This window comes from Hypanus sabinus, chromosome 8 (assembly GCF_030144855.1).
Source record: "Hypanus sabinus isolate sHypSab1 chromosome 8, sHypSab1.hap1, whole genome shotgun sequence".
NCBI classification, from domain to species: Eukaryota; Metazoa; Chordata; class Chondrichthyes; order Myliobatiformes; family Dasyatidae; genus Hypanus; species Hypanus sabinus.
The window spans coordinates 92607252-92634704 of record NC_082713.1 but is presented as its reverse complement, the minus strand read 5'-3'; the positions used below and the strand labels follow the sequence as shown (position 1 = coordinate 92634704).

Genomic DNA, 27453 nt, shown 5'->3' with positions numbered 1-27453 from the left:
GTCTGCCAGGATTCTGGTGAATTCGTTGTCTGATAGTGCGATGGAGTCCAGGTGTGGGGCCGGCAACTTGGTTTCACCCAGGGAGAATGTCTGGAAAATCTCGGGATGTACTAGTCTTTTCCCTTGCAAGTCGACCAGGAGGCTGTGAGCTCGCAAGAAGTCTGCCCCCAGGAGTGGTTGGGTCACGGTGGCCAGTGTGAAGTCCCACGTGAACCGGCTTGCGCCGAACTGCAGCTGCACTGTGCGGGTGCCGTAGGTCCGTATCGTGCTGCAGTTTGCGGCCCTCAGGGTGTGTCCCAGCTTCCTGTTGCGGGTGTCGTACCCCGTCGGGGGCAAGATGCTGATCTCTGCTCCGGTGTCGACCAAGTAGCAGCGTCCTGACTGTTTGTCCCAGACGTACAAGAGGCTGTCCTGGTGGCCTGCCGCCATAGTCATTAGCGGCAGCTGGCCCCGGCCCTGGCCCTTGCAGGGTGGGTGACAACAGCGGGCTTTTGTGCCCCACCGCTGGTGGTAGAAACACCACTGTTCACTGGCCTCCTCACTCCTGCCTCTGTGTTGTGTGTGCCCCCCGCCGGGCCTGATCTAGTCTGCTGTTGGGCGCGTGGCCTGGCAATCTGTCCCTCTTGGCTTTCCACTGCACGTCTGCCCGGGCCGCCACCTTCATGCTCGAACATGAGGCAGGACCAGGTCCTGTCCGTTGGCCAGGGACAGCATCTTGTACATCAATGCTGATGGCTGTCTGTCTCCCAAACTGTCCAGTTGAAGCAGGCGGGCACCCCCCTCACTCCATGAGAGGCCTTCCTCCGGGGGCAACTGTATGAAATCCGCAACCTGGGCGGCCGTCTGCTGGTCAAGGGCACTCATCACGTGGTAGTAACGCATGGAATCAGAAGAGATCTGCTGAATCTGGAACTGGGCTTCTGCTTGGCTGAACCACACACGTGGTCGCAGCGTCCAGAAAGTCGGCAGTTTTAGCGAAATTGCATGAACAGATGAGTCCGTCATCTTCGGTCCAAATCCTGTTTGGACCGTTGGGGTCACCAGTGTAGCGATGTGCTACACACAGCGCTGAAATAACGACACGCAGTCGATAAGTCTTTTCGAGACTAGTTTATTCAAACTTTGTCGTGCTGGCATTTAAATCCCTAGCGCCCGCCCTCTCCGGGCGGAAATGACATCGGAGATGCATTACCAAAGTCTCCCCCTGCGCGTTGGCTATTTGTGAGCCTGTTTGCCTGCGCAGAAAGTGGGTCGCCACAGTGTCGTATTAAAGGGGGGTGAATACTTACACAATCAATTAATTTTTTAATAAAATATATCTGCTTGGAATGGTTGCCAGGGATAGTGGTGGAGCAGATAGGAGGATGGTGTTTAAGAAGCTTTTAGATAGTTGCATGAATGTGCAGGGAATGGAGGGATATGGATCATATGCAGGCAGAAGAGATTTAGTTTAATTTTGCAGTATGTTCAGTGCAGACATTGTGGGCTGAAGAACCTGTTCCTATTTTGAGTCATTCTACGTTATCATTATATTTATTCTCGAATTGTAGCAAACCCTCCGAATCTACTCCAGCAGCTGGAAAATTTAGCCTAAAGTTCTGTTACCTAAGCTTGAAATTTTTCCAAAAAATATCAATAAAGCTTACTGGATAATCACACATATTTTGTAAAATTAAAGTGTTTAGCTCACTGATTATCTTCACAAGTGTTCTGGCTTTCTACATGACCCCAAAAATTCTTAATTGTTATCTGAAATGGCCAAAGAATCCATTCACTTGTATTAGACTCATACATCAGAAGACAATAAGAATAAAACTGTTGTTTCCCTGGCATTGACCTAGGTGCTAGATTGAGGGAGAAACAAAAGACACATATAGTCCAGTTGACTCTGCAGGATCCTCCATTGAAATATTTGGAGCTATCCTATTAATCTGACGATCACAGAATCATGCTAAGCCAGTGACTTTGACTTCTCAGTGCTAACCTCTAGTTACAATAGACAGTAGGTGCAGGAGTACGCCATTCACTGTGATCATGGCTGATCATCCACAATCAGTACCCCGTTTCTGCCTTCTCCCCATATCCCTTGTCTCCGCTATCTTTAAGAGCTCTATCTAGCTCTTTCTTGAAAGCATCCAGAGAATTGGCTTCCACTTCCTTCTGAGGCAGAGCATTCCATAAATCCACAACTCTCTGGGTGGAAAAAGTTTTCCCTCAACTCCGTTCTAAATGCCTTAATAATCTTATGTTTCAATCAGATCCCCTCTCATCCTTCTAAATTCCAGTGTATGCAAGCCCAGTTGCTCCAATCTTTCAACATATGACAGGAATTCCCAGGAATTAACCTCGTGAACCTATGCTGTATTCCCTCGATAGCAAGAATGTTCTTCCTCAAATTTGGAGACCAAAACTGCACACAATACTCCAGGTGTAATCTCACCAGGGCCCTGTACAACTGCAGAAGGACCTCTTTGCTCCTATACTCAACAGCCCTTGTTATGAAGGCCAGCATTCCATTAGCTTTCTTCACTGCCTGCTGTACCTGCATGCTTACTTTCAGTGACTGATGTACAACAACACCTAGATCTTGTTGTACTTCCCCTTTTCCTAACTTGATACCATTCAGATAGTAATCTGCCTTCCTGTTTTTGCCACCAAAGTGGATAACCTCACATTGATCCACAATAAACTGCATCTGCCCACTCACCCAGCCTGTCCAAGTCACCCTGCATTATCATAACATCCTCCTCACATTTCACACTGCGACCCAGCTTTTTATCATATGCTAATTTGCTAATGTTACTTTTAATTCCCTCATGTGAATCATTAATGTATATTGTAAATAGCTGCGGTCCCAGCTCTGAGCCTTGCAGTACTCCACCAGTCACTGCCTGCCATTTTGAAATGGACCCATTAATTCCTACTCTTTGTTTCCTGTCTGCCAACCAATTTTCTATCCATGTCAGTACCCTACCCCCAATTCCATGTGCTCTAATTTTGCCCACTAATCTCCTATGTGGGACCTTATCTAAGGCTTTCTCAAGGTCCAGGTACACTACATCCTCTGGCTCTCCCTTGTCCATTTTCATAGTTACATCCTCAAAAAAATTCCAGAAGATTAGTTAAGCATGATTTCTGCTTCGTTAATCCATGCTGACTCGGACTGATCCTGTTACTGCTATCCAAATATGCCTCTCATCTTTTATAATTGACTCCAGCATCTTACCCACCACTGATATCAGGCTAACTGGTCTATAATTCCCTGTTTTTTCTCTCTCTCCCCTTTCTTAAAAAGTGGGATAACATTAGCTACCCTCCAATCCACAGGAACTGATCCTGAATCTATAGAACATTGGAAAATGATTACCAATGCATCCACTATTTCTAGAGCCTCCTGCTTAATGTATCCTGGGATGCAGACCATCAGGCCCTGGAGATTTATCAGCCTTCAGTCTAATCAGTCTACCTAACACCATTTTCTGCCTGATGTGAATTTCCTTCAGTTCCTCCATTTCCCTAGGTTCTCTGGCCACTATTATATCTGGGAGATTGTTTGTGTCTTCCCTAGTGAAGACAGATTCAAAGTACCTGTTCAACTCGTCTGCCATTTCCTTGTTCCCCATAATAAATTCACCCGTTTCTGTCTACTAGAGCCCAACTGTGGTCTTAAACTACAAACCCCATTTCTAGAAAAGTTGGGATATTTTCCAAAATGCAATAAAAACAAAAATCTGTGATAAGTTAATTCACGTGAACCCTTATTTAACTGACAAAAGTACAAAGAAAAGATTTTCAATAGTTTTACTGACCAACTTAATTGTATTTTGTAAATATACACAAATTTAGAATTTGATGGCTGTAACTCACTCAACAAATGTTGGAACAGAGTTAAAATAAGATTGAAAAGTGCACAAGAATATTCAAGTAACACCGTTTTGGAAGTCTCCACATTAAGCAGGCTAATTGGTAGCAGGTGAGGTATCGTGACTGGGTATAAAAGTAGTGTCCATCAAAGGCTCGGTCTTTGCAAGTAAGGAGGGTCGTGGCTCACCCCTTTGTACCAAAATTCGTGAGAGAATTGTTAGTCAGTTCAAACGGAACATTTCCCAACACAAGGTTACAGAGAATTTAGGTCTTTCAACATCTACTGTACATAATATTGTGAAAAGATTCAGAGAATTCAGAGACATCTCAGTGCGTAAAGGGCAAGGTCGGAAACCACTGTTGAATGCGCGTGATCTTCGAGCCCTCAGGCAGCACTGCCTAAGAAACCGTCATGTTACTGTGACAATTATAGCCACCTGGGCTCAGGAGTACTTCGGAAAACCATTGTCACTTAACACAGTCTGTCGCTGCATCCAGAAATGCAACTTGAAACTGTATTATGCAAGGAGGAGCCATGTATCAACTCTATGCAGAAATGCCGGCGAGTTCTCTGGGCCCGAGCTCATCTCAGATAGACCGAAAGACTGTGGAACTGTATGCTGTGGTCAGATGAGTCCACATTTCAGCTAGTTTTCGGAAAAAACGGGCGTCGAGTTCTCTGTGTCAAAGATGAAAATGACCATCCTGATTGTTATCAGCGAAAGGTGCAAAAGCCAGCATCTGTGATGGTATGGGGGTGCATCAGTGCCCACGGCATGGGTGAGTTGCATGTATGTGAAGGTACCATTGACTCTGAGGCATATATTAGGATTTTAGAGAGACATAAGGCTACGTCTCTTCCCGGGATGTCCATGCTTATTTCAGCAGGACAGTGCCAGACCACATTCTGCATGGGCTAGAACAGCGTGGCTTTGTAGACACAGGCTTTGTAGCCTGCTGCCAGTCCAGATCTATCTCCTATTGAAAATGTATGGTGCATCATGAAGAGGACAATCAGACAACGGAGACCACAGACTGTTGAGCAGCTGAAGTCTTATATCAAGCAAGAATGGACAAAATTTCCAATTGCAAATCTACTACAATTAGTATCCTCAGTTCCAAAATGATTAAAAAGTGTTATTAAAAGGAAAGGTGATGTAACAGAATGGTAAACATGCCTCTGTCCCAATTTTTGTTGAGCGTGTTGCAGCCATCAAATTCTAAATTTGTGTATATTTACAAAATATAATTAAGTTGGTCAGTAAAACTATTGAAAATCTTTTCTTTGTACTTTTGTCAGTTAAATAAGGGTTCACGTGAATTAACTTATCACAGATTTTTGTTTCTATTGCATTTTGGAAAATATCCCAACTTTTCTGGAAATGGGGTTTGTAATTTTTTCCTCTTCACATATCTAAAGAAACTTTTACTATCCCCCTTTATATTCTTGGCTAGCTTACCTTCATACTTCATCTTTTCTCCCTGTATTGCCTTTTTAGTTATCTTCTGTTGCCCTTTTAAAAGTTTCCCAATCCTCTGGCTTTCCACTCACCGTTGCTATGTTATACTTCTCTTTTATTTTTTTACTGTCTTCCCTTGTCAGCCATGGTCACCTCTTTCTCCCCTTAGGATCTTTCTTCCTCTTTGGAATGAACTGGTCCTGCACTTTCCGTATCACTCCCAGAAATATCTGACATTGTTGTTCCACTGTTCCATCCTTGGTAAGGTATCTTTCCAGTCAACTTTGGCCAGCACCTTCATCATGGCTCCATAGTCCCCTTTGTTCAACTGTAATACTTCTGATTTTCCCTTTTCCCTCTCAAGTTGTAGATTAAAACTTACCAGATTATAGTCACTACCTCCTAATGGCTCCTTTACCTCGAGTTCCATTATCAAATACAGTTCATTACACAACACTAAATCCAGATTTGCCTTCTCCCTGGTAGGCTCCAGTACAAGCTGCTCTAAGAATCCATCTCGGATGCACTCCACAAACTCCATTTCTTGGGGTCCAGTACCAACCTGATTTTCCCAGTTTATCTGCATGTTGAAATCCCCCATAACAACTATAGTATTACCTTTGTGACATGCCAATTTTAGCCCTTGATTCATCTTGCATCCTATTTCCAGGCTACTGTTTGAGGGCCTGTAGATAACTCCCATTAGGGTCTTTTTGCCTGTACAATTTCTCTGTTCTATTCATACTGTCTATATATCTCCTGATTTTATGTCATCCCTCGCAAGGGACTGAATTTCATTTCTCACCAACAGAGCCACACCACCTCCTCTGCCCACCTGCTTGTCCTTTCGATAGGACTTATATCCTTGAATATTCATTTCTCAGCCCTGGTCCTCTTGCAGCCATGTCTCTGTTATTCCTACAATGTCATACTTGCTAATTTCCAACTGAGCCTCAAGCTCATCCACTTTATTTCTTGTACTTTGTGCATTCATATATAATAATTTTAATCCATTACTCTCCTCGCCCTTCGCATGGATTTCTATTGCACTTGGCCATACTCTCCAATCCCTTTCTGAGCTTTCTGTCCTGTTAAAGTTTCTTAACTTTTCTTATTCTCTCTTTCCTTTTAACTCCATTCTTATATTTCCAGTTCGTCTACTCCTCTCCACTACTGGCCCTGGCCCATTAGCAGGTGATGCGCCATAAAAAGGGAATTTTTTAGGGAGTTGTTTTGAGCATAATGCTCCTTCTGTAGTCTAAAGGCTTGAGATTACACATGGCCATGGATAACTGCATCTTCAATTCCCTCTCAGTTACATAAGTAGCTGCCCAATCCTCAAATTCATTCCAAACATGACTAGTCAGAGATTCTGTCTGAAATATTTCAAATTCTTTATCTGAATTTACTTTGTCAGATCCAGTGTGCATTTACATCAGTAGCTTTTAAACTTATTTTGTACACCCTGACTCCTGAAACCCACACCTAATTTCTGCTTACATTTGGAAATACAGCTGTTACAAACGGAAGAAAATGATACTTTTTGCGAAAAAAAAGTTTACTTCTGTTGGACTGTATGCTAATAATCTGTTGTTGCAACAGCCAATGATATTCAGAATTCAGATCACAGTTGGTAATATACCTCTAGCATTTAACTGCCTCATCATTTTCACTGACAAAAACACTCCTCTCAAAAAAATGTCTGGAGTCATAATTTTCAAAACACCTAACCTTTTCATGTATCTACTAAAGTCGGCATATTCTGTGAAGTTAAGTTACAAAAGACTACAGACCTAGGGCCCAGGTCAGAAGGATGTCTCCACCAGCACCATTTCCCTGGAATTGCCAGTTGCTTGCCATTTTAGTTCTCCTTCCCATTCCCACACTTCCGCTGCTGGGTATGAGACAAAGTGCAAAATAGCTGCTAAAGTAGTTTGTAACCCAATGGCGTGAACAGTCAGTTTTCCTGTTTCAGGTAAACTGCTCCCTCGGTTCCTTTTCTTCATCTCCTTATATACTCAGTTCCTCTTGCACCCACATCAGACTCTGAAACCCTCAACCCCATCGTAATGTGTGTCTTTCCCCTTGGCTGCCTGCTCTATTTGCCCATCATCCACACACTCATTCCATAAGACAATAAAATCCAATATTATTTTTACTAGGCGATATTGAAGGGATAAAACCGAAACCCAAATTGAATAAATATCAGAAAGAATTCATAAAAATTGCATTGGCAGTAGCCAAAAAGGCTATTGCAGTTACTTGGAAATCGGATACATACTTAAGTATAGATCGTTGGAAGAAGGAAATTTATGGCTGTATTCCACTTGAAAAAATTACTTACAATTTAAGAGATAAATATGAAACTTTTTTGAAAATTTAGCGCCCTTATTTACAAAAGACAGGATTAAATATATAGGTGCTCTGAAGATGAAATAATTGGTTATTTGGGGAAATAAATAAATATACTGAAGTTATTACGAACTCCGTGGAGCATGTGGGGATCTTCCGATATCCAGGCACTCTTTCTTTCTTTTTTATATAGGGATGTTAGGGGGGAGGGGGGGGTAGGGTATACATATATTTTTTTTCTCATATTTTCTTTTATTTCTGTAATTATTTGAAAACAATAAAAAAAGTTTAAAAAAAAGACAATAAAATATAGCAGCAGAATTAGGCTATTTAACGCATCGAGTCCATGCCATTTAATCATGGCTGATCTACTTTTCCTCTCAGCCCCATATCCCTTCATGCCCTGACCAATCAAGCATCTTATCAACCTGCTTTAAATATACATAAAGATGGCCTCCACAGCTGCCAGTGCAAATGAAAACTTCCTGGCTAATGAAATTCCTCCTCCGCTCCGTTCTAAAAGAATGCCCATCTATTCCGAGGCTGTGTCCTTAGGTCTTAGACTCTCCTACCATGGAGAACATCCTCTCCACATCCACTTTCAGCATTTGATAGGCTTCAATGATGTCACCCCTCATTCTTATGAATTCCGGTGAATATGGGCCCAGAGCCATCAAGCACTCTTCCTATGACAAGCTGTTCAATCTGAAACATTTTTGTGAATCTTTTTTGAACCCTGTCCAATTTCAGAATGTCCTTTCTGAGATAAGGGGCCCAGAACTGCTCATAATGCTTCAAGTGAAGCCTCACCTGTGCTTTATAAAGTCTCAACAGTACACCCTTGCTTTTATGTTCTAGTCCTCTTGAAATTAATTTTAACATTGCATTTGCCTTCCTCACACTGACTCAACCAGCAAATTAACCTTCAGGGAATCCTGCACAAGGACTGCGTCGTCCCTTTATGCCTCAGTTTTTAGTATTTTCTCTTCACTTAGAAAATAATCATTTATTCTATGAAAGTGCATGACTATATGCTTCCTAACACTCTATTCTTCTGCCACTTCTTTGCCAAAGCTCCTAATTTGTGGTCCTTTAGCATCTCTACTTCCTCAAAACACCAGCCCCTTCACCTATCTTTCTATAGTCTGCAAACTTTGCAAAAAGATCAACAATTCCATTATCCAGATCATTGACATATTATGTAAGAAGAATCGGTCTGACCACCGACATCGGTGGAACACCACTATTCAGTGGTCAACCTTTCCCTTCCCCACCAACATCTGTAGGCTTTTGTTCCCTCCACCTTTTACTTCACAGCTTTTGTTGCAATTTCTAATCTTCCCTCATCACCCTCCTTAACCTGGATCTTCCTCATGCTTTCAGCTCTTGGCCCATCCTTTCCCTTCACCTTTTTATATCTCAATCTACAGGGTGAATTCCATCATATTGTGATTACTTCCTCCTAAGGGTTTGTTTTTCTTAAGCTCCCTAATCAAATCTGGTTGATTCCACAACACCCAATCTAGAATTGTCTATTTTAGAGCAGCTACTCTTGAAATACAAGCCATCCAATCAAGTTTAATTATCTTTCAAGCTATACATGTATACAGTAGTCCTCTAGGGCCAAGGTGCATAATGTACATTAAAAATTACAACATACATCGTTATGCAAGAAAATGCATATATAGGCCAAGGCCCTGAGCGACGTGCAAATGCTTGGTACAGCTCCTGGGGAAACAACTGGTTGAACACAGGAGGGCAGCTCCCAAATGAGCACAGACATCATGCTACATAGTCCTCCAGTGTCTTCTCTGATCTAAGCACTGGCTACTCCTTTGATGCTCTGGCTGACTGTTCCAAACAATGAACAGATTACTGATGCAGTAGATCTGCTGTACCCATCGTTCTTATGTTCATTAAAAAAAATACACATTTTAAAAGAAAAGTGCATCTCTAGTTGACCCCAAGAGGCTGCTGCCATCTTACCGGAAGTACTCTGAGAGAAATCTCATTGCATTCTACGAATTACTTCTCTTACGAACCTGATTTTCCCAATCTTACTGCGTATTGAAATTGCGCATGATTATCATAACTTTGCACTTTTTACATTCCTCTTCTGTCTCCTGTTGGAATTTTCACCCTACATCCAGGCTATTGTTGTGTAACACCTCACCACATTTGCCATGATGTATATTCTGCTGAATCCATTGACAATCTTTTTCACAATCCATAATTTTGCCCATTTTTGAAACATCTGCAAACTTACTAATCTGCCCACTTACACCTTTGTTCAAATAATTTGCAAACAACAGAGGTCCCACCACACATCCTTGTGGAATACTACTGGTCACAGACTTGTAGTCAAAGTAACACATTTCCACCGCAAACCCTATTTTATATGGCCCAGCCAGTTTTGAATCTAGTCAGTGCCATATTTAAGTTTGCTGTTGACACTAGTTGAACCACAGGTGGTGACAAATCGGCATATATGTGAGAGATTGAAAAATCTAGTTAAATGGTGCCTCAACAGCAGTCTCTTACTCAGCGTTAGCAAAACTAGAGAGCTGATTATGAACTACAGGAGGAAGAAGCCCGAGGTCCATGAGTGAGTCCTCCTTAGGAGATCAGAGATGGGGGGGTCAGTAATTTTAAGTTGCTTGGCATTATCATATAGGAGTATCTGTCTTGGGCCCAGTATGTACGTGCCATCACAAAAAAGGCATGATTACACCTCTATTTGGTTAGAAGCTTATGGAGAACGGTGGAAAGTATCCTGACAGCAATACCCAGGAACAGAAAAGTCTATAGAAGGACTGGATACAGACAAAGGCCTCATCACCTTTGAGCACATTCACATGAACGCTGCCAAAAGAAAGTAGCATTCATCATCAAGGACTCCCACCATCCAGACCGTGCTCTCCCTTGCTGCTACCATCAGGCAGAGGTTACAGGAGCCTTTGTTCCCACACCACCATGTTCACAAATAGTTATTACCTTTAAAACATCAGGCTCAACAAGAGTGGATAATTCACAACTCTGAATTGATTCTGTAACTTATAGACTCAATTTCTAGGATTCTACAACTTGTGTTCTCAGGATTCTTTATTTTTATTTACACAATTTGTCTTCTTTTGCATATTGGCTTTTTGACAGTCTTTGTTTATGTATAGTTTTTCATAAATTGTTGCATTTATTTATTTTCCTGTAAAAACCTGCAAGAAAATGAATATCAGGGTAATATATGATGATGTGGCGGCCCGCACACATGGGACTCGAACCGCCATCGGGATCTGTGGGCAGACATGCGTTAGCGCGTTTGGAATTACCTGCTCGGGGTGGACCTTCTGGGGACAGTCTGACGTCATGTCTGCCCCACGGGTAGCAGGGGCCCATGGGAGGAGAGATTTAAGTGTGTGATTTTGAATCAGTAAAGGCATTCTGAGTTCAGCTCTCTCTGTCTCCGTGTGTTTCTTTAGTAGCGAGTTGCGCGTGACTACATTGGTGACCCCGACATTCCAGACGGCATCTGGAGCCAGCGACTCAGCGACCAGACATGAGTTTGAGCAACTCGCACAGCGTGGTCTCTCTGAAGCTCCCGACTTTCTGGGCCACTCAGCCCCACGGTTGGTTCGAGCAGGCTGAGGCCCAGTTCAATACCAGAGACATTACAGCCGACACCACGCAGTATTACTACGTGGTCAGCACGCTCAACCAGGAGATGGCAGGCCGGATCATTGACTTCCTACGCCAGCCACCAATGGAGGACAGGTACACTAAGCTTATTGCACTCCTGATCCGTACCTTCGGACTCTCCCGCCGCGAATGGGCTGCGTGGCTCCTGCACATGGATGGCCTGGGTGACCACACGCCATCCGAGCTCATGAACGATATGCTGGCGCTCATGGACGGCCATAAGCCGTGCCTTTTATTTGAACAGTTGTTCCTCGAGCAAATGCCAGAGGACATTTGCCTCCTCCTTGCGAGTGAGGATTTCAATGACCCAGGCAGGGTCACGGCTAAAGCAGATGTCCTTTGGCAAAGCAAGCAATGTGGAGCAGCCGCCATTGGCCTAGCTATGATCGCGCTCCATAGCCCAGGCCCTGCAACTGAAGCTGTCGAGACCCACGGGGGAAAAAGACGAAAGTTCGGAACAATGGTGTTTTTATCACCAGAGATGGGGCTCAGGTGCACGCCGCTGCTGTCCACCATGTGGTTTTCCAGGAAACGCTGGGGCCAGCCGTTGCTAATGGCTATGACGGCTGGCCACCGAGATAGCCTCCTGTACCTCTGGAACTGACACTCCGGGCGGCGTTTCCTGGTAGACACTGGGGCCAAAGTCAGTGTACTTACTCCCCACCTCGAACATGGACACTTGTAATTTGGTCTCAGGCCCCAAACTCACAGCTACAAATGGCACCAGTATTCGGACGTACTGCCCGTGAACTATCTCACTGCATTTCAGGTCCGGCCGTTTCACCTGGACTTTCACGTTGACAGTGGTGTCACAGCCATTACTAGGGGCAGATTTCCTATGAGCCATCTATGAACCTGGTTGACTTAAAAGGCTGGCATTTGGTCTACTCCGAGATGTTCCAGACTTTCCAGCTCAGGGAAGCCAAGCTACCAGCCCTCCACCTGGATTCCGTGACCCTCTTGGCAGAATTCCCCTTCACAGTCACCCCGTAGTTCTCCACGGCCGACCCCAAGCACGGCGTGCAGCACCACATCCCCACGCAAGGACCGCCGCTGCATGCCGAAGCTTGCAGGCTCCCACCCAACAAGCTCCACCTCGTCAAGGAGGAGTGCCGTAAGATGGAAGAGCTGGGAATCGTACGCTGCTCAGACAGCCCGTGGACATCCCCGCTGCACATGGTGCCCAAGTCCGCAGGAGGATGGAGGCCCTGCGGAGACTACAGAAGGCTCAACGACACCACAACCGCCGACAGATACTCGGTACCCCACATCCAGGACTTCATGGCGAACCTGTACCATCTTCTCGAAAATCGACCTAGTCAGGGGATACCATTAGATCCCAGTGCACCCCGGCAACGTGCCCAAGACAGCCCTCATCACCCCGTTCAGCTTGTTTGAATTCCTGAGGATTGTTTTCGGTCTCAAGAATGCAGCCTAAACTTTCCAAAGGCTCATGGATTCGGTGGGCCGCGGCCTGGATTTCATTTTCATTTACTCGGACGATATCCTGGTGGCCAGCAGTTCGCACCAGGAGCACGTGGCACATTTGCGCTAGCTCTGCCAACGCTTTAGCGACCATGGATTGCCAATCAATCTGGTGAAGTACCAATTCGGGCTGATGGAGATCGACTTCTTGGGCCACAGAGTCAACTGACACGGCGCAGTTCCTCTACCGGATTAGGTCCAGGCCATCGGCCAGTTCCCCAAGCACAGCACGGTCAAGAGCCTGCAGGAGTTCATTGGGATGGTCAACTTTTATCATCGGTTCGTTCGTGCTGGCAGCGTCACACATCATAAGACCCTTGTTCAGCCTGATGGCCAGCAAGGCCCAAGAAATGACATGGGACGCAGAGTCCACGGAGGTGTTCGAGCAGGCCAAGTAGGCGCTGGCAAAGGCGGCCCTCCTAGTGCACCCGAGAGTCGATGTACCCACGGCACTCACAGTCGACGCTTCCAACACAGTAGTCTGCGGAGTCCTAGAGCAGCTTGTCAAGGACCAGTGGTGACCACTCGCTTTCTTCAGCTACTGCCACCAGAGGTGAAGTACAGTGCTTTCGATAGAGAGTTGCTAGCACTCCACCTAGCTGTCCGGCATTTCCGGTACTTCCTCGAGGGAAGGAAGTTCACGGACCACAAGCCCCTCACCTTTGCACTGGCCAAGGTATCGGTGGACTGGGCAGCAGAGGCACATGTCCATTATTTCAGAATTCACCACGGACGTCCGCCACGTCGCAGGGAAGAATAACGTTGCTGACACACTGTCTCGCCCCTGCCTCCACTCAATAGGCATATCGTCCTCGGGAATAGATTACGCAGCACTGGCGGAAGCACAACGGTCGGACACCGAGATCCCAGCTTACTGCACCGCTGTTTCAGGTCTCCAGTTGGAGGACATCTCCATCGGCCCGGCAGCGGATTGACTCCTGTGCGACGTGTCTACTGGCAAACCCTGACCCGTGGTACCAGCGGCATGGAGGTGCCGGGTGTTCGACATGCTGCATTACCTGGCCCACCTGTCCATCTGGGCGTCCATCAAGCTGGTAGCGGACAGATTCGTCTGGCATGAATTGGTTGCAGGTTGCAGGGGACCGTGGGAGGGGAGATTTAAGTGAGCGATTTTGAATCAGTAAAGGCATTCTGAGTTCAGCTCTCTCTGCCTCCGTGTGTTTCTTTAGTAGTGCGTTGTGCACGACAACAGTGACATATATATACCTTGATAATACCTTGGACTTTGGCCAAGTTACTATGAATTACATGTGCTGTTTGGTCAGCCTACCATGAATAATTTTGTTGAATGCTTTACTGTAGTCTATCTGCTGCTCCAGCCTCATCAGTCATCTTTGTCACCTCCTCAGAAACTTATTGAAGCTCATAGGACATGAACTTGCCTCCTTCAAGTGTTGCTGACTATGCCTAATAATTCTGTACTTTTCCAGATGTTAGTGGGTCCTATCCGAAGAACCTTCTCCAATAAATTTAATGTAAGAAGCATCATGAACAAAGTGGATGAACTTAGAGCTTGGATCAGTATTTGGAGCTACGGTGTTGTGGCCATTATAGACACTTGGATGGCTCAAGGGTGGGAATGGTTACTTAGAGTGCCAGGCTTTAGGTGTTTCAGAAAGGACAGGGAGGGAGGTAAAAGGTTTGGGGGTGTGGCACTGTTGATCGGAGATTAGTGCCACGGCTGCAGAAAAAGAGGCAGTCATGGAGGGATTGTCTACTGAGTCACTGTGAGTGAAAGTTTGGAACAGGAAGGGGTCAATAACTGTACTGGATCCTTTTTATAGACCTCCCAATAGTCACAGAGACATCGAGGAGCAGATAGGGAGACGGATTCTGGAAAGGTCGCTGTGGTAGGAGATATTAATTTCCCAAATATTGATTGGCATCTTCTTGGAGCAAGGGGTTTAGATGGAGTGGAGTTTGTTAGGTGTGTTGAGGAAGTTTCCTGACACATTATTCAAGTCAAGTCAAGTAGAGAAGCCTACAAGAGGAGAGGCTGTACTTGATCTGGTATTGGGAAATGAACTTGGTCTCTTAGTGGGAGAGTATCTTGGAGATAGTGATCATAATATCTGCTTTACCACAGCATTGGAGAAGGATAGGAACATACAAGTTAGGAAAGCACTTAATTGGAGTAAGGAGAAATATGAGGCTATCAGGCAGGAACTTTGAAGAATAAATTGCGAACAGATGTTCTCAGAGAAATATATGGCTGAAAAGTGGCAAATGTTCAGGGCATGTTTGTGTAGAGTTTTGCATAGGTATGTTCCAAAGAGACAGAAAGGATGGTAGGGTACAGAAGCCGTGGTGTATAAAGGCTGTTGAAAATCTAGTCAAGAAGAAAAGCTTACGAAAGATTCAAAAAATGTTAGAGATCTACAAGATTATAAGGCTAACAGGAAGGAACTTAAGAATGAAATTGGGAGAGCTAGAAGGGGCCATGCAAAGGCCTTGGCAAGCAGGATTAAGGAAAATCCCAAGTCATTCTACAAGTATGTGAAGAGCAAGAGGATAAGACATGAGAGAATAGGACCAATCAAGTTTGACAGTGGACAAGTATCTACTGTCAGGGGGGAGATAGCGGAGGTACTTAATGAATACTTTGCTTCAGTATTCACTATGAGAAAGGACCTTAGCGATTGTAGGTATGACTTACAGTGGACTGAAATGTTTGAGCATATAGACATTAAGAAAGAGGATGTGCTGGAACTTTTGGAAAGCAGCACGTTGGATAAGTCACTGGGATTGGACAAGATATACCCCAGGTTACTGTGGGAGGTGAGGGAGGAGTGATCTTTGGCAATGATCTTTGTATCGTCAATGGGGGCGGAAGAGGTTCTGGAGGATTGGAGGGTTGCAGGTGTTGTTCCCTTGTTCAAGAAAGGGAGTAGAGATAGCCCAGGAAATTATAGACCAGAGAGTCTTACTTCAGTGGTTGGTAAGTTGATGGAGAAGATCCTGAGAGGCAGAATTTATGAATCCATAAATCTGGAGAGTCATGATATGATTAGGAACAGTCAGCATGGATTTGTCAAAGGCAGAATGTGCCTTACGAGCCTAATTAAATTTTTTGAGGATGTTGCTAAACAACGTTGATGAAGGTAGAACCGTAGATGTAGTGTATATGGATTTCAGCAAGGCATTTGATCAGGTACCCCACACAACGCTTATTGAGAAAGTAAGGAGGCATGGGATCCAAGGGGACATTGCTTTGTGGATCCAGAACTGGCTTGCCCACAGAAGGCAATGAGTGGTTGTAGATGGGTCATATTCTGCATGGAGGTCGATGTCCAGTGGTGTGCCTTAGGGATCTATTGGGGCCCCTTCTCTTTGTGATTTTTATAAGTGACCTGGAAGTGGAAGTGGAGGAATGGGTTAGTAAATTTGCTGACGACACAAAGGTTGGAGGTGTTGTGGATAGTGTGGAGGGCTGTCAGAGGTCACAGCAGGACATCAATAGGATACAAAACTGGGCTGAAAGTGTCAGATGGTGTTCAACCCAGGTAAGTGTGAGGTGGTTCATTTTGGTAGGTCAAATATGATGACAGAATATAATATTAATGGTAAGACTTTTCGCAGTGTAGAACAGAGCTGATCTTGGGGTCCAGGTCCATAGGACACTTAAAGCACAGCTTGACTGTGTGGTTAATAAGGCCTGCCGTGCATGGGCCTTCATCGACCATGGGATCGAGTTTAAGAGCCGAGAGGTGATGCTACAGCTTTATAGGACCCTGGTCAGACCCTACTTGGAATACTGTGGTCAGTTCTGGTCACATCAGTACAGGAAGGATGTGGAAACCATAGCAATGGTGCAGAGATTTACAAGGATGTTGCCTGGAATGGGGAGCATGCCTTATGAGAATAGATTGAGTGAATTTGGCCTTTTCTCCTTGGAGCGATGGATGTTGAGAGGTGACCTGACAGAGGTGTGTAAGATGATGAAGGCATTTTTCCCAGGGCTGAAATGGCTGATATGAGAGGGTCAGTACAGAGATGTCAGGCAAGTTTTTTACACAGAGAGTGGTGAGTATGTGGAATGGGCTGCTAGTGACAGTGGTGAAGGCAGATATGATAGGGTCTTTTAAGAGACTCCTGGATAGGTACATGGAGTTTAGAAAAATAGAGGGCTATGGGTAACCCGAGGTAATTTCGAAGGAAGGACATGTTTGGTATGGAAAGGGCCTGTATTGTGCTGTAGGTTTTCTAATTTCCCTACCAATGATGTAAGGCCTACCAGCTGACAATTTCCTGATTTATTCCTATTGTCCTTTTTAAATAAAGGAACAGCATTGGATTTTCTCCAATCCTTGTGGACCCTTCCTATGGCTGAAGAGGCTATGAACATTCCCATCAGGGTCTCACAATCCCCTTTTGTGCCTCTCTCAGTAATCCACTGCAGATCACATCAGGACCTGGAGATTCATCCGCATTAATGATTTCAAAAGACTCTTTCTTGATATCAGAAACATAGAAACAGAGAAAACCTACAGCACAATACAGGGTTTTGGCCCACAAAGCTGTGCCGAACATGTCCCTAGCTTAGAATTACCCAGGCTTTACCCATAATCCTCTATTTTTCTAAGCTCTATGTAGCCATCCAGGAGCTCTTAATAGACCCTATCGTTACTGCCACCGCCGGCAGCTCATTCCACGCACTCACCAAAAAAAAAGCAATGTACCCCTGACATCTCCTCTGTACCTACTTCCAAGCACTTTAAAGCTATGCCCTCTCGTGCTAGCCATTTCAGCCCTGGGGAAAAGCCTCCTGAAGATGTTCTCTGGCAGGGAGAATTGTGCTTGTGATGGAACTGTGCCCTATTTAGAATTTGTATATAGTGCATGGAGGCATATTAGTTTAGGTTGGCATAATTGTCTGCACAGCCATCATGGGTGTAAGAGCCTGTTCCTACTGTACCCTGTTCACATCTTCGGGTCGAGCAGAAATTGCCTTCTTTATCCTTCAGAGGTCGTACCCTCCCTTGTGTTTTTAATAGGTATAATTGTCTTTGGATTCTCAAAGTTGCATATTTTATTTCGGACCCACTGAATCTTCTCTGTTTCGTGGAAAATAAAGCTGATATATCCAAACTCTTGATTTAACTGAAATACTGAATTCCCAGGCAACTGCCTAGTAAATCTCCTTTGCATGCTGTAAGTGCAATTACATCCTTACCATAGTGTGTACCCCAGTTGTGGCCTTACTAATGTTTTATAAAAATTGCACCATAACCTCCCTGCTCATATGTTTTATGCACTGACTAATAAAGGCAAGTACCCCATGTGCATTAGCCTGTCCTTGTCCCACTTCATTTGACACCACAGCCAAGAAAGCTTACCTGCAACTCTACTTCCCCAGGAGACTCAAGATGTTTAACATGTCCCCTTTGACCCACAGTAATTTGTACCTGCAGCATAGCATCCTTTTTGGATGACTGTGACTGCAAGAAATTGCAAAGAGTTGAGGACACAGCTCAGTACATCATGGAAACATCCGTGGACTCTGTCTACACTTCTTGCTACCTCAGTAAAGCTGCCAACATAATCAAACCTTTCTTTCTTTCTTTGTCCCTTCCAATCTGGTGCAAAATATGAAAGCCTGTGTTCTTGCCACCGGGTAAGAACAGATTCTATCCTGCTATTAAAGGCTCTTGAATGGTTCCCCAATACCTTAAGATGGACTCTTGATCGCACAATCTACATTGTTATGGCCTTGTGCCTCATTGTCTACTTGCACTGTACTTTCTCTGTGACTTTTACACTGTGTTCTGCACTCTGTTATTGTTTTACTTTGTACTACCTTAATGCATTGTTGTAATGAATTGATCTATGCAAGACAAGTATTTTACTGTATCTCAGTATATCTGACCATAATAAAACAATTACCTTAATATAATTTTGGTCAACAGTGAAGCTCTGTTGCTGAGGGATTTGTTTTTGAGGAATTAATAATAGCTTATAAAGTTGTAAGTCTATTATTTAAAAGAAAATCTTAGTGACCTAAATGTCACGTGAATCTTTGCCATGTCTCTTGTTCAGCTCTTATTCTTGTCCCATTTCCTATGGTGTTGTCATTTTCCTGGAATTTACACAGTGTCAATTCTGCATAAGCCAGTAGTACTACTTGGCAGCTATAAACGTCTTGTGATAATTTTTATAAGTGACTGGATAGTGGGGACAGGTTGAAATAATACTAAAAAGTGAACCTTGCTCGTTCTGTTATAGGGTGATGGTCAGGATTATTTTCCACATTCAGGAAGGCGGACTCAACGCCGAAATCAACATTTTTATCAAACACGTTCAACTGTGGAACGTCGTACTCGCAGTGTTCGTCACGTGGAGGAACCTAACAATTCTTCAGAGGTTAGTGACTTTGAACTCAATCGGCTATTGTAAATCCTGTGATAAATATTTAGAGAATCCTTAAATCTTACAACACAGTGGGAGCCACATAGTTCCTTGCATTTGTTACCAACTTTTTGAATGAACTAGTTAACTAGTGAACATTATGCTGCTTTTCTCTCATTGCTTAGCAAAACCCTTTTTCACATTTATGAGAAAATAATAATTGGGAATAGGAGCTGGCCCTTCAAGCCTTTTCCATCATTAATCAAAATATTCTAGGTCAGTATATCTTTCTGCATTTTTCCTTTTGATAGGCAGAAACCTATAGATCTCTGTTCAAATGAACTCAATATCTGAGCTTACCCAGGCCTCTGAAGTAGAGAATTCCAAAGATTTGCCTTCTTGCAGAAACTTCTTAGTTTTTGAGTTGTCTCTGGCTCATTACCATTGATTCACTCTGTCAAGCATTGCTTCCTGTGTACTTCTCCATCTGTGTTACCCTCTCTTTCTGACAATGGAATCATTTTTGAAAATGGAACGTACAGCAGTGCAGCACAGTACAGACCCTTCAGTTCACAATGTTGTGCTGATCTTTTAGCCTATTCTGAGATTAATCTAATGCTGTGGCGACCCACTTCCTAGCGCATTTGAACCGGCTCACAAATAGCCAGCGCGCCGACACAAAGGCCAGTCCCAAAAGGGCGCCAGGTCTGCTTCACCAAAAAAGGGAAAAGCCTGCGCGGGATTGAGTACGTGCCCCCTACAGCATCTGCGCCCGGGGAGGGCGGGATCAGGGAGGCTTTAAAGCAAGGCTGTGAAGTTTGAATAAAATCTTCTTTAACTGCAGTTTACCAACTCTGTGTCGTTTTTTTAGCGCGGCGTGTAGCAATTTAGCAATGTAGCAATTGGTGACCCCGACGGTCCAAACGATTTTTGGACCGGAAATGATCGACGCCGCATCTGTTCATGCGGTTTCGTTGAAACTGCCAAGCTTCTGGATGCTGCGACCTCACCTATGGTTCCAGCAACCAGGAGCCCAATTCCACGTTCGGCAGATAACCTCAGAGGACACACGTTACTACTGCGTGGTGAGCTCCCTCGACCAGGACACAGCGGTCCAGGCTGAGGAGTTTGTACAGTCTCCCCCAGCGGACGGCAAGTACACGGAATTCAAAGCCCTGCTCATAAGGACTTTCGGACTCTCACGGCGTGAGCGGGCTGCCCGTTTACCGCACTTGGTTGGCTTGGGAGACAGACCTCCATCAGCTTTAATGAATGAGATGTTGTCTCTGGCCGGCGGACACAAACCCTGCCCCATGTTTGAGCAGGCATTCCTGGAGCAGCTGCCCGAGGACATAAGTCTGCTGCTGTCCGACGCGGATTTCAGCGACCCCCGGAAGGTGGCAGCCCGGGCGGACTTGCTGTGGAACGCCAAGAAGGTGAGTGGGGCGTCTGTTGCACAGATCACCAGGCCATGCTCCCAGCAGCAAACCAGACCAGGCCCGGCCACAGAGCCTGCTAACCCCAGAGGCAGGGATGAGGAGCCCAACGAATAATGGTGTTTCTATCACCAGCGATGGGGCGCAGAAGCCTGCTGCTGTAGCCCGCCCTGCAAGTTCCCGGGAAACGCCAGGACCAGCCGCCGCTGGTGGCTACGGCGGCTGGCCATCAGGATAGCTTCCTGTATGTCTGGGACAAGAGGTCGGGACGCCGTTTTTTGGTCGACACCAGTGCTGAGATCAGCGTCTTACCTCCGACGAGTTACGGCACCCGCAACAGGGCACCGGGTCCCCCCCGGGGGCCGTGAACGGCAGCACGGTAAGGACCTACTGCACCCGTACGGTGCAGCTACCGTTCAGCTCCAGCCAGTTCACGTGGGACTTCACACTGGCCGCCGTAGCCCAACCACTTCTGTGTGCGGACTTTTTGCAGGCTTACAGCCTGCTGGTCGACCTGCCGAGGCAGAGACTGGTCCATGCTGAGACCTTTCAGACGTTCTCCCTGTGAGAAGCCCAGTTGCCAGCCCCACACCTCAACTCCATCACGCTGTCTGATAACGACTTCACCAGAGTCCTGGCGGATTTCCCATCGGTTCTGGCACCGCAGTTCACGGCAGCCATGCCCCGACATGGCATACAGCACCACATCCCGACCCAGGGACCACCCCTCCACGCCCGTGCTCAGCGGCTTCCCCCGGACAGGCTCCGACTGGCGAAGGAGGAGTTCAAGAGGATGGAGGAATTGGGGATCATCCGGCGGTCCGACAGCCCATGGGCCTCCCCCCTGCACATGGTGCCCAAAGAGACAGGGGGCTGGAGACCATGCGGCGACTACCGCAGGCTGAGCGAGGCTAGCACACTGGACCGCTATCCTGTGCCGCACATTCAGGACTTTGCAGCAAACCTGCACGGCTCACGGATCTTCTCCAAGGTAGACCTCGTCCGGGGATACCATCAAGTCCCGATGCATCCGGACGACGTCCTCAAAACGGCTCTCATCACCCCGTTCGGCCTTTTCGAGTTCCTCCACATGCCGTTCGGCCTGAAGAATGCAGCACAGACGTTCCAGCGGTTAATGGACGCGGTGGGACACGACCTGGACTTTGCATTCTTCTACTTGGACGACATCCTCATAGCCAGCAGCAGTCGTCAGGAACATCTGACCCACCTCCGTCAACTCTATGCTCGACTGAGTGAGTACGGTCTAACAATCAACCCGGCCAAATGCCAGTTCGGGCTCGACACCATCGACTTCCTGGGCCACAGGATTACTAAAGATCTCTCTGCCCGCTAAAGTAGATGCGGTCCGCCATTTCCCCCGACCCACCACAATCAAAGGCCTTCAGGAATTCGTAGGTATGGTCAATTTCTACCACCGCTTCCTCCCTTCAGCTGCCCGAATCATGTGCCCCCTATTCGCCCTGATGTCGGGTCCGGGCAAGGAGATTACCTGGGACGAGGAGTCCGCCATCGCTTTCATTAAAACGAAAGAAGCCTTGGCAAGCGCCGTGATGCTAGTGCACCCCAGAATGGACGTCCCTACCGCCGTCACAGTGGATGCATCGAACACAGCAGTCGGTGGGGTACTGGAGCAACTCATCACAGGTCGCTGGCAACCCCTGGCGTTTTTCAGCAAACACCTGCGGCCACCCAAGCTCAAATACAGTGCTTTCGACAGGGAACTGTTGGCGCTATACCTGGCAATCTGGCATTTCAGGTACTTCTTAGAAGGTAGGCCCTTCACCGTGTTCACGGACCACAAGCTGCTTACCTTTATGTTCACGAAGGTGTCCGATCCCTGGTCGTCCCACTAGCAGCGCCACCTGTCCTACATCTCTGAATACACGACGGATGACCGGCACGTCTCGGGTAAGGACAATGTCGTGGCGGACGTGCTCTCTCGTCCTTTCCCAAGGGGTAGACTTTGAGGCGCTGGCAGAGGCGCAGCAGGCAGACGAGGAGATCCCGAGTTACAGAACCGCAGTCTCCGGTTTGCAGCTCCAGGACCTCCCTGTAGGCCCAGGTGAGTGGACCCTACTCTGTGATGTTGCCACCGGCCAGCCCCGTCCCGTCGTCCCAGCACCTTGGCGGCGACGTGTTTTCGACTCCATTCATAACTTAGCGCACCCCTCCATCAGGACAACCATCCGGATAGTCTCCAGCAGGTTCGTTTGGCATGGACTCCGCAAGCAGGTCAGTGAATGGGCCAGAACGTGCATGCACTGCCAGATGGCCAAGGTGCAGCGGCACACCAAAGCTCTGCCGCAGCATTTCCACCCCACCCACCGGCGTTTCGACCACGTTCATGTGGATATCGTGGGCCCCCTGCCAGTGTCGTGTGGAGTGTGGCTCCTCCTGACTATCGTGGACAGGTTCACAAGATGGCGAGAGGCGATCCCGCTCACCGGCACTACCTCTGAATCTAGCGCCCGGGCACTGATCGCCACCTAGGTGTCCCGCTTTGGTGTACCGACCCACATTACCTTCGACAGAGGCGCCCAGTTCACCTCCAGCCTGTGGTCAGCTATGGCCAGCCTTTTGGGGACACAGCTGCACCACACCACTGCCTACAACCCACAGTCGAATGGCCTGGTGGAGCGTTTCCACCGTCACCTAAAGTCGGCTCTCATGGTCCACCTGAGAGGAGCTTACTGGGTGGACGAGCTTCCCTGGGCCCTGCTTGGCATCCGCACAGCGCCCAACGAGGATCTGCACGCCTCGTCGGCTGAGTTGGTGTACGGCACACCTCTGGTCATCCCAGGAGAGTTCATACCAGCCCCAAGGAGGCAAGAGGAAGAACCCGCAGCAGTCCTGGGCAGACTACTCGAGAGGCTCGGTGACCTGGCCCCCATACCCACTTCGCAGCATGGGCAGAACCCTACCTGCGTACCCCAAGACCTGCAGAACTGTAAGTTTGTGTTTGTACGAAGGGGCGGGCATCGGCCACCACTGCAATGGCCCTACGAGGGACCGTTTTCGGTGCTCAGGAACAACGGGTCCACATTCGTGCTGGACGTTGGGGGGGAGAGAGGAGGTTTTCACGGTGGACCGACTCAAACCGGCCCATGTGGACGTGGCGCAACCGGTTGAGTTTCCGGCACTGACGCGCAGAGGCCGACCTCCTAAACAAGGTCTGGCCCAGACTGTGGACATTGGGAGGTGTATCGCCGGTTCTGGGGGGGGGGTTATGTGGCAACCCACTTCCTAGTGCACTCGAACCGGCTCACAAGTAGCCAGCGCGCCGGCACAAAGGCCAGTCCAAAAGGGCGCCAGGTCTGCTTCACCAACAAAGGGAAAAGCCTGTGCAGGATTGTGAGTACGTGCCCCCTAGAGCATCTGCGCCCGGGGAGAGCAGGATCAGGGAGGCTTTAAAGCAAGGCTGTGAAGTTGGAATAAAATCTTCTATAACTGCAGTTTACCGACTCCATGTCGTTATTTTAGCGCTGCGTGTAGCAGACCGCTACAATGCTTCATTTCCATGTGGAAATCCTGTTACCTATTCCTTAAATGTCCCTAATGAATCTTGCCTCTTCCCTCACCCAAGCAGTACATCCCACACACCTACCACTCTTTGTGTATGAAGAACTTACCTCTGACATCCGGCTGCCCCCCCCCCCCCCCCCCCCCAACTCACAGATCCCTTCAACCACCTTAAACTTGCCTTAAACTTTGTATTAGCCATTTCCACCCTGCAAAAATACCTGGCTATCCACTATATTTATGCCTCATCATCGGGTATACCTCATATTATTCACCTCTGGTACTTTGCTTCAAAGAGAAAAGCCTTAGCTCACTTAACCTCTCCTTGTAGATATGCTCTTGAATCCAGGCAGCATCCTGAAATTTAGCTTCTGCGCTCTCTGAAGCTTCCGTTTCCTCTCTATAATAAGGCAGCCAGAAATGAATGCAATATTCCAAGTGTGGTCTAACCAGAGTTTTACCGAGCTGCTCTTGAACTCTGTCTCTCGTCTAATGAATGCCACCTTTCTAACCACCTTGTCAACTTGCGTGACAATGTTGTGGGATCTTTGGACACGGACACCAATGTTCCTGCACACTGCTCAGAATCCTGCCACTTACCCTGTATCTGCCTCCGTTTGGTCTTCCAAAGTGTATGACTTCATACTTTTCCAGAGTGAACTTAATTTGCCACTTCTCAGTCCAGATTTGCATCATAACAATGTCCCATTGTAACCATCTACACTATCCACCTTTGTGTCATCTGCAAACTTGCTTACCCACCCATCCATTTCTTCATCCAAATAATTTATAATTCATTTATAAATCATAAGGAGCAGGGGTCCCAGATCAGATTCCTATGGAGCACTACTGTTCACTGACCTCCAGGTAGAATACACTCCGTCTTCATCCCTGTATGCCTTCTGTGGGCAAGTAATTCTGTATCCAGGCAGTCAAGTTTCCCTGAATCCTATGCCCCCTGACTTTCTGAATGAGCCTACCATGGGGAAGCTTGTGAAATGCCTTTTTAAAATCGATATACATCACGTTTTCTGCTCTACCCTCATTAATTTGCTTTTTTCAGTTCCTCAAAGAATTCAATCAGGCCCGTGAGGTGTGACCTGCCCCTCACAAAGCTATGCTGACTGTCCCTAATCAGACTGCTTCTCAAAATGCAAACACGAGGAAATCTGCAGATGCTGAAAATTCAAACAACACACACAAAATGCTGGTGGAAAACAGCAGGCCAGGCGGCATCTATAGGAAGAAGCACTATCGATGTTTCGGGCTGGGACCCTTTGTCAGCACTGTCAACATCTCGGCCCGAAACTGCGACAGTGCTTCTTCCTATAGATGCTGCCTGGACTGCTGTGTTCCACCAGCATTTTATGTGTATTGCTTCTCAAAATGTTTATTTAACTTGTCTCTCAAACTGCTCTTCAGCAAACAGCTCCTTTTTTGGCTCTATAACTGAGATCCTTCTCCAAAGCTTTGACATTCTTCCTTAATTGCTGTCTGGAAATGGACACAACTGTGATCTTTACACTGCTTTTGTACTCTGCTCCCATTATTTAAACAAATTACAAATGCTTTTAGTTCTGTACAATGTACTGTGTATGTTATAATGGCTTCTTTGTTTTGTTAAGAGTAGGAATGCTTCTTTGTTATGATAGTGCTTTCTCTCGCAGTTGTTTAGCTTTAGACTTGCTGATATCAGGATTGTATTCATTTGTTAACCAATGGGGGAATGTTATTTTGTCTTGTGGGGCTGGGAGCTGGGGGGTTTTCGCGGTCTTTTGAGGGAGTCGGGAAGAAGACGCCGAGGAAGGTGAACATGTGCAGCACTGCTCGTTCGACCACCAGGGTGGTCCCAGGTGCAAGGACGTGGAGGTCGGCGGAAAGCAACGAGGGGTCAAGTGGTTTGATGGATGAGCTCCAATGATGTGCACTAAACTGACTGAACTCTGATAAGTTTTGGCGCTCTTTTATTTTATTTTCTTTTCAGTCATATATACTGTATTGTTAGTAACCTTTTAGTTCAAGTAAAATTTTTAAAGTATATTCTATAACAGTATCTGGTGTGAGTTTGATATTGTGTGTGTGTCACTGCATTAACTTGTTTTCCACAGCACCTGCGTATACGGGAGGTGGGGTTGGAGAGTGGCTGGAGTTCTTCCCCTAGACATATACCAGTCTGTTGGGCAGGTGTTACAGTTCTTATCAAGCTTATCAACTTTTCCTGCAATATTCAACATTTGTATTTCAGTGTCCCCGGTTTTCACTTCTACTGCATTTTTTTATGGTGGTGCTTTTACTTTGTATGACTGATTTTTATTCTTCCTTCCAAAAATAGTCACTTTGCAAATCACTGTATTAAATTTCATCTGTTAGGCTTGACCATTTCACAATTCTGTCTTTCTGAAATTTGCAGCTATCATCTTCATTGCAAACTATATTTCAAGTTTTAAATCATCCTGAAATGAAAACATTGTGGTCTGGAGACTAGACTAAATTATAAATCAAAAAGAAGTCAATTAAGTCTAGTGGTGCTACTTGATATTTCCTTCTAAACTAATAACAGATAATTGTATTTTTATTGAAACTCTTCAGACAGTTGTGTCATTGGCGCTACTGTCTCTTAAAGCCATTTCTGAAGGTTTCAACTTCACCAGTATGTCCAGTATATTAACATATTCATGCTGAGTGATAATTAAAGTACCTTGGAATAGAAAGCTAAATTTCATCATCCAAATGAATTAGGTTAGGTTTTAAAATTTCAATGCAAAACCTACCATTCATCTATTTTAATGTTTAGTGGAGGGAGCACTTCAGGTGAACAGTAACCCAGTTCCCAGGAGGCAAGTTAACCATAAGTCGTAGGAGCAGAATTAGGCCATTTGGCCTATTGAGTCAGCTCCGCCATTCAATCTTGACTGATCCTTTTTTTTTCCTTCCTCAGCCTCACTCCCTGGCCTTTGCCTTGTAACCTTTGTTGCTGTGGCCAATCAAGTACCTATCTGTCTCTGTCTTAAGTACACCCAAAGACCTGGCCTCCACAGCTGCCTGTGGTAATAAATTCTACAAATACACCACCCACTGGCTAAAGAAATTCCTCTGCATCTATGTTTTAAAAGGATGCACTCTATCCTGAGGCTGTGCCTTCTTGGCCTAGACTTCCCCACCATAGGAAACATCTCTGTCTAGGCCTTTCAACATTCAAAAGGTTTCAGTTAAGATTCCCCCACCCCAATCCTAAATTCCAGTGAGTACAAACCCAG

General features: G+C 46.2%; 1 protein-coding gene across 4 annotated transcripts in view; it reads left to right on the top strand.

The window, feature by feature from the left end:
* The window catches only part of brwd3 (bromodomain and WD repeat domain containing 3), a 290623-nt gene that overhangs the window by 84932 nt on the left and 178238 nt on the right, over positions 1 to 27453 (top strand). For all 4 annotated transcript variants that reach the window (XM_059977491.1, XM_059977490.1, XM_059977489.1 and 1 more), the window contains exon 21: positions 19098 to 19235. In XM_059977491.1, the coding sequence (XP_059833474.1) occupies positions 19098 to 19235 (138 nt within the window). The remainder of the gene's footprint in view (positions 1 to 19097; positions 19236 to 27453) is intronic.